Below are 11,948 nucleotides of genomic sequence, written 5' to 3' on the forward strand. Positions count from 1 at the left end.
GAATAAAATCTGATCCCAGATTAAAGGCAAGCATAACCCAGAGTCACAAGACGAATTTGAGAAGAACCTCGCACTGAATACTTAGGGTCAACTTTAGAATTGCTCAGACTAGAAGGTGGCATGTAAGGAGGAAAGACTTTTCAGAGATTTGTACGAACAGAATGGAAACATCTGAATGATGTCAATGGAAGCAAACTCATTTCCCAAGAGCAGGTAGAGACACTTACCCCAGAGATTTGGATTCACCCTTTTATAACTGTTCTCTGCTGCAACCTCTGTACGTTACCTGAACATACTTTAGCATATTGCTACTGAGCTGGAATATCAGCAGGACAAACGGGAACAAGGCCAGCACAGGGAGGGAAAGGTAGGCAATGCCCAAGACTTTAGGCAGTGCACGAGAGGTTACATGCAAGGCAGAGACCCAGACTCCATCCCTATGGAGTTAAACACACGAATGTTTATAGCGCATTCCCCCCTGCATTGTGTATTATAGACTCCCAGCAAAACAGATGGTCTAACCCACGGGTGGCCAATGTGGCTCTTCAGAAGTTAATATGCGGCTCCTTGTCTAGGCACCGACTGTGGGACTGGAGCTACAGGCGCCAACTTTTTAATGTGGGGGGCGAGTGGAGAGGGGTGCTCACTGCTCAACCTCTGGCTCTGCTGCAGGCCCTGCCCCCAAGCCTGCCATGCCCTCGCTCCCCACACCACCAGAACCTCCTACGCACCGCGTAACAGCTGATTGCGGCAAGCGGGAGGCATGGGGAGGGAGCAGGAGGCACCGATTGGTGGGGCTGCTGGCAGGCAGGAGGCGCTGCAGGTTGGAGTGGGGGGGAGCAGAGGGCGGGGCTGCTGACGTATTACTGTGGCTCTTTGGCAACGTACCTGGGTAAATTCTGGCTCCTTCTTGGGCTCAGGTTGGCCGCCCCTGGTCTAACCTATGGCATGCTTATGAGGGAGCCTCTGTAACAAACCAGGGCCGCAGCTGGTAGCTCATCAAAAGGCACAGCTACACCACACCTGTGCGCAACGATTCCCAAAATGGAGCTGAGCCACCTCCTCCCTGCCCACTTTGGGGGATTAGCACCCCAGGAAGGATACATTCGTACAGAGCTTCTCTGCCTTCCATGGCATGCAGGGACTGCAAACTGCGCCTGTCCTCTCTGCTGGGCCCGATGGGAAGAGACTCACTCTCCCCACACGCCCAACCACAATCCAGCCCCTAATGTTTGTATTAGAGGTGGACCTGGGTCGTAAAGTTCAAATCCAGATTGGGAGTCACGCTTCCCCAAAGCGTGAGGGGCTTGGGACAGAGGCACCGAGTTGGCTCCATGTAACAGAAAGGACTGACCAGCTCAGAAGTTCAGAGAAGGGTCCTCCCCAACATTCAGGGGGGTTTGCCCCCAGGCCTCTGCCAGATTTGCACCGTGCTGTGACAATGTGAAGCACTTCACAGGTACTAGGTATTACTAGCATGATGCTGACTTTCTCTAAATCCTGCCCTACAGGCAAGTGTCCCTTTTCACTCTGCTGCTAGCCAGGAACTTCTACACTGCAGCCCTTGGGGTTATTACACAGCACAAACTGGTAAAATTTCACTAAAATGCCATCTCCAAATTCAAGGGGTCAAGCTGAGGATTTTAAACAGGAACTGCCTCCTGTATGTAAACCACAACAAAGTCATCAAACCCTCTGACATCAGAACCTGTTGCTATGGAAAAGACTTATGTGGTTCAGAGCTGCAGTATGTTCAGCAGCAAGATCTACTGCAAGAGGGGAAAATACAGAGTTTTATTTAAAATACCTGATCTGGTAATTTGGAGGACAAATACTGTCAGGGCCAAATCCTGCCCTGAGATGGTGGCAACTGTCACTGAAGTCAAGGGGTGCTATGCCCGTCTACCTGAGATCAGAACCAGGCCCTAAGACCTACACTCAAAGCATTGAGCTCTTCAAAATCACTTACTGCCATCATTGCCCTAAGACAAGTTTATGGGTCTACTGTATGAATAATTCACCTATCTTGTACTCTCTAGGAGTAAAGAGGGCCAGAACAAGGCCTGTCATCTATTTAATGTGGGTCTTCCGCACAAGGGTGAATTTCACCCTATAAGCTAGGAGCTTGGCATATTCTGATAGCAATGGACAGTACAAATCTCCTTCCCCGACCATCAGCCCCCCAAACCTCAAAATCTTCTGTATTTTCTTTCTTATGACTATGGATTTTTTTTTCTAGCTTATCTTAGAGTTTTATACTGCCACCCATCACCATAGTATCCGAGCACATTTTTCCCCAGCATAAACTGGGAAAGCAGGAAACTTTATTATGCATGGAACTCATTTATAATGCACAAAAACAATGCAAGTGTCCAACAATATCTGGACCACGTTTCACTGACTAGGCCCTGGTCTACACTACAAACTCAGGCTAATATAACTGTGTCTCAGAGGTGTGGATTTTCCACATCCGAGCATGACGCAGTTATGCCAACCGAACTCCCAGTGTAGACAGCGCTGTGTCAAAGGGAGGGCTTCTCCTGCAACATAGCTACCACCCGTCACCTAGGCAGTTACTATGCCGATGGGAGAAGCTCTCTCATCGGCGTAGGTAGCGTCTTCCCTAAGCGGTACAGCAGCACTCTAAAGGCTTGGCTACACTTACATTTTATAGCGCTCTAATTTGCTGGCTCAGGGGGGTGAAAAATCACCCCCCTGAGCGCAGCAATCCAGAGCACTTTAAAGCGCTAGTGTAAACAGGCTCCAAGCACAGGGAGCTAATCCCCTCATGGAGGTGGATTACCAGGAGCGCTGGGAGAGCTCTCTCCCAGCTCTCGTGCACAACCACACTCGCACTTCAAAGCGCTGCTGCTTTGAAGTTTCCAGTGTACCCATTCCCTCAGTGTAGACAAGCCCCGAGTAATCAACCCATCAAGTTTTCTTGTCTTTTATTATTTAACATTTTATACTAGGTGTCCAGAGGCCTGGATCAAGATCTGGAACCCAAGATGACAGGAACTGTACAAAACAAATATGAAGACATAGTCCCTAATCCTAAAATCTTACAACATAAGATGACAAGGGTCATGAGAAAAGAGGGTAGATATTATACAAAGTTGCCATTTTGTGCAGAGTAAGGGAGAGGGAGAAATCAGAGAAGACCGCCAGATTAAAAAGCGTGAAGCACATGGAGAATGGTGGTGTCAACACTGGCAGAGAAAGTTGGAGAAAGTTCCAGGGGGGGGGAAAAAAAAAAAAAAAAACAACAACAAGGAAGCAGATTTGCCCATATTAAGTATAAATTGATTGTGAGACATCCAGGAAGAGGTATCTGAGACACGCAGAGATGTAAAACTGGATGAAGAGGGACAGAGTGGGAATGGAGAAGATAACGGGAAAGTCACCAGCATAAAGATAGCAGACGGAATCATGTGAGGAGACGAGATCACCCTGAGAGATGGCGTAAAAGGAGAAGTTCTGGTTATATAAAATTAAGGGGAAACATTTGTAAAGGCTTCTTGTAATGTGGCATTTGGGGGATTTTTAATATAGAATTTCCTGGCTCTGCAGTGTTTGTGTATTTTAAACTACGTCCTATTTAGATTTTCTCCCTTACAACCTTAACTCCTGGTTAATATAATCTGGACCGTGAATCATATAAAGGACGTTAGTGCATTATTCTCCGTCATTGCCTGGTCTCCTTCCTCTTGCATTTTCTGCACTGTGCTCCTTCTGAGACTACAATTTCTCTGCATAATACCCACACCCCGATGTCAACCAGGGAAACTAAGAAGAAATAATATAAGAAGAGATGGGCCAAAAGTAAAACCCAGATCCTAATAGTCCCGTCCTTTGGGGAAAATGGGATCTGGATCTGAATCTGAATTTTGCAGCTGGTTCTCTCTAAGAGTAGGTCTACACTGCAATTAGACAACCTCATCTGACCTGTGCCAGTTGTTCGAGCTAAGGGGCGGTTTAATTGTGGCACAGATATTTGGGTTCAGGCTGCACTACGCAGGGTCCTAGAGCCTGAGCGCCACACTGAGCCCACACATCTAAAATATGGGAAAGCTCTTGGCAAGGACAACTTGAATGCAGAATTGTTCAAAGTAAATCCTAAACTAGCAGCCAGAATCTATCCTGGCCCCTCTATTTACATCAGTCTGGGAAAGGGGAAAAGTGCCAGATGAGTGGACCAATGGGGTTATAGTGAAGTTACCAAAAAAGGAACTCTCAGTGATTGTAATAAATGGCAAGGTATCACACTTTTAACTGCGCCAAGCAAAGTAGCGTGTAAGATCATAGTCCATCTTATATCAGAGGCAGTTGATAGCATTCTCAGAAAAGAGCAAGCTGGTTTTTGGAAAGGGCATGGATGCACAGACCAGATCTTCACTCTATGAAACGTAACAGAACAGTGCTTAGAATGGCAACAGCAACTCTACGTAAACTTCATAGACTTTGAGAAGGCTTTTGATAGCACTCACAGGACCAGCCTATGGTGCATTCTGCGAGCATATGGAACTCCTTTCCATATAATCAATATCATCAAAAGCTTCTATTTCAACTTGATATGCAGTGTTGATCAAAGAGAGCTCAGTTTTGAAGTCAAAACAGGAGTACACTGGGGTGTGTCATGTCTGCAATCCTCTTCACATTGCAATGCAGCATACAACACAAGACATGCCAAGAGGTATTAAATGAACGCTCTTCTCATCCCTTGGAGACCTGGACTTCGCAGATGATGTCGCTTTCCTATCACACATCCAACACCATATACAAGAAAAAACAACTTGAATCAACGCATTCAGCCAGCAAATTGGACTGAAAAATCGACAGATATCATGATCTTTAATATTGCCTCACCATCACCAGTATGGAGAGAGGATTATGTTCTCACCAATGTATAAACATTCACATACTTGGGCAGCACCTTCAGCCAGGACGGTGGAACAAGCCAGGACATCCTGAACAAAATCAGTAAAGCCAGGTACACCTTCAGGAGCTTAAATACAGTCTGGAAATCATCAACACAACACCAAAACCAAACTCAAGATTTACCAGAGCTGCATACTTTCAACAAGAAAAAGAAAGGAGTACTTGTGGCACCTTAGAGACTAACAAATTTATTTTAAATTTGTTAGTCTCTAAGGTGCCACAAGTACTCCTTTTCTTTTTGTGAATACAGACTAACACGGCTGCTACTCTGAATACTTTCAACACTACTTTAGAGTGCATAATGCTGGGGAATGAGAAAGTCTGACGTGTCCAAACTGTCTTCATTCCACACAAGCTGCCTCAGAAAAATCCTCCGTATCTTTTGGCCCAGAACAATCTCAAACCAAGATCTATTGACACAGTGCAGCAAAAAGGATATGAGAACCACCACTGCCAGGAGGCATTGGAGATGGATCAGTCATGTGTTTTGGGTGGAAACTAATTCCATCACCAGAGTAGCAAGAAGATGGACACATGAAGGCAAATGAAAATGAGGCCGCCCGAAAACATGGCAAAGAGCTGTGGAAGCCAAGCTGAAAAACCTGGGGCACAGCTGGGGAACCACTGAAAGATTTGCCAAAAACAGACAGGAGCGGAGGAGCTTCGTCACTGCCCTAAATGTCAGAGGCCTAACAGAAACACGATAATTAGCCCAAGCCTCATAAGCCTAAGTCAGCTTCATGGGCCAGCCACAGGTTTTTAACTGAAATCTAGACATACCCAAACCCTGTATCCATGGCCCTTGGGAAAATTCAGAGATGGCTCCAAACTTGGCAACTTGGGCCCATCTCTAAATACAAGGAATTCCGAAAATGATGCTGTACAAAGAACCTGACTAACAGCAGGCCTGGTATTCTCAACATTCCCATATCTGCCACTGGAAAAAAAAAAATGACTTATCCAAACAAACTGCAAACATTAGAATGACATTTTTTGCCAGTATGTTGAACACAGAATCACAGGGTTAGAAGAGACCAAGGGTCAGTCTAACCCCTTGCCAAGATGCAGGATTTGTTGTGTCTAAACCACCCAAGACAGATGGCTCTCCAGCCTCCTTATGAAAACCTCCAGTGACGGAGCTTCCAAAACCTCTCCAGGCAGTCTGTCCCATTCTCCTACTGTTCTTACAGTAAGGAGGTTTTTCCGGGGATTTAATCTAAATTTGCTATGCTGCAGTTTGAACTAGCATGACCCTCCTGTTTTCCCTGTGTCACTAACGGCTTTGCACAGCTCTGTTTACAGTCTCTTAGCCACAGAACTCCTTCATCATCACAGCACAAATGAAAATGTGTGCAACAACCAGCTAGAACTGGCACATAGCCCCTATACCTAATGGTGAGACAAGCTGGGGAAATCAGCACTGCTATCCTGAGCCTCTTGCTTTGGGTTTTTAACAACCTCTCCCCCATTCCCATTCCTCAGCTGTCCAGGCCTTGTATTATGGTCATCACTCATCCTGCCAAGATCTAGATGGAAACTCCTTGGAAACCAGTTATTACTTACAGGATGGATCACCAAGGAGAGACCAGAGGCACCCAGTTTGCAAATGAAAGGCATGTGCCCTTGTGGGCTGCTGAAACCACTTCTATTAAAAACACCAAAATAATCTGGGTGACTGAAATGTTCTAAATGGCAAGATTTAGGCTCAGTTCCTGTGGGTAAGTGCCGACTTTGACAAGAATCTTTCAAGTCACTCAGAATGAACGAGAAAAACAAACCAAGAAAAAGTGTGTCATTCAAGAGCTATTTGCTTTGCTAGTTTCCCCTAACCGAACACTCCTGCCAGCAAATAAAATGCTGAGCTTTCATTAGACCCACTATTCGCCGGTTCTTTAAACTGATCACATTTTGCAATAACGGGCAGGAGATCTCTTTTTTTCCCACATCATTACGGTGACTGCAATGTTTTTGAAGCGACCATTTTGTTTTTCAATCTGCATGTGATTTATTTATTTTTTTGCTGGTGAAAGGTGCAAAATTCACAGCCCCAAAAACCCCTATTTGTCAACAGAATGGGTACAGTATGGGCACTGATGGTGAAAGCTTCCCCAGTTCTCTGCCACCAGTGTGGGACCACGTGTAGGAGTGCGAAAGGAGTTCACTGTCCACAACCCGGTCAATCTTTGGCCTCGCTGAAGCTGCCAGCAAGGGGCACAAGCAGGGCTAATTGTGAGGTGATGAGACCAGACTAAGACACAAAGCAGGCAAACAAATGCTAACAGCTTTCAGTCACTACTTACCTGGGCTAGATTCAAACTGGAAGATTATAGCTGAAAAGATTGCTAAACTGTTACCAATCCACCGAGGTATCCAGTCCCTCTAAAATACCATTGTGTAACTCCATGTGTGTTTTTATATATACACATACACACACACACACACACTGTGTGGTCACGTTAGCTTTTCATCCTGTAAACCCTAAATAAATACATAAATAAATTGCACATCCTATCAAAGCTTCCCCTACATGGGAAATATTTTAGATCTTGAAATAAGACAAATGTACATATCAGTATGATGGAGGTAAATTATGAAATTCCAATTCTGTACTTGTTCAGGTAACATCACCCAAGATGCCCTAGTCTATATAAAGTGTTTGTTACACTGTATAGATATTTTAAACACATGGTCACAAACTATTACAAAATCACTTTTCCCTAAATATCAGAAAGGCAAATGATACCTCAGATCCCTCATTACTGTACTGTACATGCAGATCAGCGTCAAGGTCCTGTGGCTCACCCCTGACTATCTCATCTTCACTGTGGCTCACCTGTTATCCAGGTCCCTCCCCTACTACATACATTTACTTGGAAGCTATTTTCAGCTCTTTGAATATCTCAGTTTTTCTGGTGTTCTTTTCTCCAGATTCCTAGTCCTGTTCACTAACGTCATTCTGGTCTCCAGACTTCTACATTTGCTATAAACAAGCATCAAAGAGCCAAATCTTGGATTCTCTGTACATCCCAGGCTATGGGAGATCGGGGTGTCCAAGGAACACAAGACGAGGTCCATACAAAGATTCACTGAAACTCTCTTTCTAAAGCAGTGATGCTCAGAATGAAGCTCACGAGCCTCAAGTGGCTCTCTGCAGCACCAGATATTAAAAACACTGGGTAATTTAATTAAATCATTAACCACTCAGGATGCTTTTAGTATGTTATTAACCAATTAAGTTAAGTTAACAGCTTATTTGCTATGGGAACTGTGTAAATATAAACAAACACTTAAGTATTTCCCCTGTCATAAATGTAAATATGACTAGTACTATAGTAAATGAAACAACAAATTCACACTACTCCAGCTCTTTTGGGTAATGTTGATTTCACTCCTGAACCACTGAGGTCTGAGTATCACTTATCTAAAGTATTTATATGGTCTCCCTTGCACAGTAGCTGAGTAGTCACCACCTTTATGGTAAAAAGAAAAGGAGTACTTGTGGCACCTTAGAGACTAACAAGTTTATTAGAGCATAAGCTTTTGTGAGCTACAGCTCACTTCATCAGATGCATTCCGATGAATGCTCACGAAAGCTTATGCTCAAATACATTTGTTAGTCTCTAAGGTGCCACAAGTACTCCTTTTCTTTTTGCGAATACAGACTAACACGGCTGCTACTCTGAAACCACCTTTATGGTATTTCTCCTTGCAAAAATCCACTCCAGGAATAAATCAATACAGTGTGTAAACACAACATTCAAAGTAAAAAAATGGCCTTTCCAAGGTTTCTCACTTGAGAAGGTTTGTGCTCTGTTAGACAGAAACATAGTGGAAGGGTCCCAGCTGTAGTTCCAATTAATACTGTAGATCTAAATCAAAGAACTTTTCTGTGTATACGAGGGCAGATTTAAAAGTTTTATCAAGTACAACCAAAGGTTCCTGTTTAATGCACACAGTAAATAACGTGCAGAATTTTATTCTGCACTTGCCAGGATGCACTTAGCCTGTACAAAACAAGCCAAACAGGCTAAGGAAGTGGATATACTGTAGTGCTAAAGAGGATTCCACAAAGAGGGAACCCATGGAGTGTAACAATGTCTGAATGCATCCGATGAAGCGAGCTGTAGCTCACGAAAGCTTATGCTCAAATACATTTGTTAGTCTCTAAGGTGCCGCAAGTCCTCCTTTTCTTTTTGCGAATTTTTTTTTTTTTTTAAAGTAGTGAAATTTGTAACGCTGTAAAGGGTTAAAACTTGGCTGGGATTTGAGGGTCTGCAGAACTCAGAGGGCCCAAGCAGAGGCCGTTGGAGAATCACAAGTAGTCATAACAGGGAAACCATGAGCAATTCGTTTTCTCTCTCTCTCATTCAGAGCAGACGCACCAGCCCCAGACGCAGTCACCTCCCGGGCGCAGGGACGGGCTCTGCGTAGCACGCACCCTTTGGGCCGCACCGCAAGGCACAAAATCAACAGAAGGAGAATTAGCAGGAGGCACCCAAACCTCGGTGCACTGAAGAGGAGCGGGGGGGTGGAGGGGGGGGGGAACACTTTTGTGCCGCGGATTCAGGCACCCAACAGTGGATTAAGGTCTCTCCACGTCGGGAAACTGGGCTCGCGGGGTGAAGGCAGGGGAGGGGAGGCAGTGAACTGAATCAAGCCCTAAGGAAAGGAGGCAGCAGGGGGCTAAGGCAGAAGCCAGCGGGGGGAGCGGGCCCCCCCCCCCACGCAGGGCTGGGTTAGATCAGAGAACGGGCGCCCAGCCCGCTCCCAGCAGCCGCCCCGTCCTGAGCCAACGGGAGCCGTTCCGGGAAAGGGCCGGGGCCAGCGCCGGGGGATCCCGGGCCGCGCTCACCCACCTGGCCGGGCAGCGAGCCCCCCACGTGCAGCAGCAGCGCGCCCACCAGCCAGCCGGGCCCCATCCTGCCGCGCCGCTCGCCCAGCGGAGCCCACGGCGCCGACACTGAAACCCGGAGCCGGGCGGGGCGGGGCGGGGCCGGCTCTGGGACATCCCCCCTCGCCGGGCTGAGCGGAAGCCGGCTAAGGCGTGGGGGCGGCGGCGGCGGCGGCTGCTGCTGCTGGGCCCCCCCGTCCCCGCCTGGAGCGTGGCCCTGCAGGGTAGGAAACAAATATAAGAGGGGAGGGATCGCAGGGAACAAGGCAGCTTGCAGGAGGCCGAGCCGGGGCCCACCCCCAAAGGTCAGTCCCGCGTGTGCACGGCGCAGGATGGGTCGCACGTGCCTTGGGCTTGGGCCAGGGCAAATTGGGCTCCCCCGAGGCTTGGGCCAGCGCTAGCCCGCTGGGGGCCCGAGGCAAGAATATTTTTGCCGCCACTGGGGGCGACTGCTTGCCTCGCCTCCTTTCCACGAACCAAAAATATCCCACCCCAAGCTCCACTAATGCAGGGGGTAAAAAGTCCTCATTAAACGAGACGAAGGGCATGTGGAGGGCAATACGAAGTTGAGGCCCTTGCCCCCTGCGTGGGGCCCTGAGAAATGCCTTACAGGCCCTGCTCTACACCACCAACCTGTGTGGCTGTAACTCCGGTTTGCTCAGCGACGCAGTTAGCCCAAGTGGACCAAACTCCTGGTGTAGACAGTGCTGTGTCAACAAGAAGCCATCTCCCGTTGATATAGCTACCACCTCTCCGGGAGCTGGATTAACTACGCCAGTGATTCTCAAACTTTTGTACCGGTGACCCCTTTCACGTAGCAAGCCTCGGAGTGTGACCCCCCCCTCTTTTACATATATTTAACTCCATTATAAATGCAGGAGGCAAAGCAGGGTTGGAGGTGGAGGCTGACAGCTTGCGATTCCCATGTAATAACCTTGCAGCCCCCTGAGGGGTCCCAGCCCCCAGTTTGAGAACCCCTGAATTATGCTAATGGGAGAAGCTCCCCCGTGGGAGTAGGTAGGATCTTCACTAAGCACTACAGGGGTGCATCTGCTGTGCTGTAAGTGTAGACAAGCCCTTTGTTTGCTCATACCTGGCATCACTACTGCCTGGCGGGGCTGATCCAAGTGTGATGGATTAGACATATTCCTCCAAGGCCACAGGACGCATTTTTTCCCTTCCTGCACTGCACCCATGGTCTGCAGTACAATCAGCTGCACCTGTCCAATTGGAATCTATTCCCTGAGGCCTTGAGTACACTGGGACGTGACTCATGATAGAAAATATGTTACCTAGCTACCAAGCATGATTTTGTCTTTAGTGCAGACAAAGAGAATTGTGTTTAAGAACAGGTCTGCTACTTGTGATTAACCCTAGGGTACCTTTCCAAGGTTAACTATGACCAGCTAACTGGCTTTAAAACATGATATTAAACATGACTTAGACAGGGACAAGGCTTGTTTAAAAACATGTTAGTGGATTGTGGTTAATGCTCCGGTCCCCTCCAGCGTTAACTATGACTGAGTAACATGATCCCTAGGTAGGAATGGGAAAAACCAGGACCAGCTAAGAAGTTTTTACACAGGCTTGTCCTGCTCTACACTGGCTGCTGTCACGTTTGACATCAAGATACATTTTCCCATTGTAGACACAGCCTATGACTATAATAAAAGTTCCCTTGTTTGATTTACTTTGTAGCAAAAACGGTCATGTTTTATGGGCCAAACATTACTCCCCTTACTTGTGAGAATAGTCCCACTGGCTTCAAGGCATCTCTTGGGAAAGGAGAGAAGGTTTGGGCTCAGATGCTGCAATGATGTGAGCCATAAAAGTATCTGGATAGATTGGGGCAACACCGATTAGAGGGAGCGGGGAAGACAGGAACTACACAGCTGGGTGGAGTGGGGATGGGTAGTGTAGTCTCAGCAGCAATGTTTCTAGCTAGTTGGTCCCTTTTCTGTTTCCCCTTCATTATTTATTTCTCTGAGCTGCTATTTTGCCTTTGTTAACACTTCGCTTTTTCCAGTCTCTTCTACAGCTTCATCCTCCACCAAATACGCTTTCTAAACACATGATGTTGGGGGGGGGGGGGGATAGGAATCACATTCCAAGCAACCCC

The 11,948-nt window shown here is 46.9% G+C and overlaps 1 protein-coding gene across 2 annotated transcripts in view; it reads right to left on the reverse strand.

The window, feature by feature from the left end:
- LOC119845199 (tumor necrosis factor receptor superfamily member 1B-like) overlaps window positions 1-9,957 on the reverse strand; it is a 40,582-nt gene extending 30,625 nt beyond the window's left edge. For both annotated transcript variants that reach the window (XM_043499910.1, XM_038377142.2), the window contains exon 1: window positions 9,795-9,957. In XM_043499910.1, coding sequence (XP_043355845.1) covers window positions 9,795-9,857 — 63 coding nt within the window. In that variant the 5' untranslated portion in view covers window positions 9,858-9,957. The remainder of the gene's footprint in view (window positions 1-9,794) is intronic.
- Between the last annotated feature and the right edge of the window lie 1,991 nt (window positions 9,958-11,948).

The sequence above is a fragment of the Dermochelys coriacea genome, chromosome 18 (assembly GCF_009764565.3).
Source record: "Dermochelys coriacea isolate rDerCor1 chromosome 18, rDerCor1.pri.v4, whole genome shotgun sequence".
NCBI lineage: Eukaryota > Metazoa > Chordata > Testudines > Dermochelyidae > Dermochelys > Dermochelys coriacea.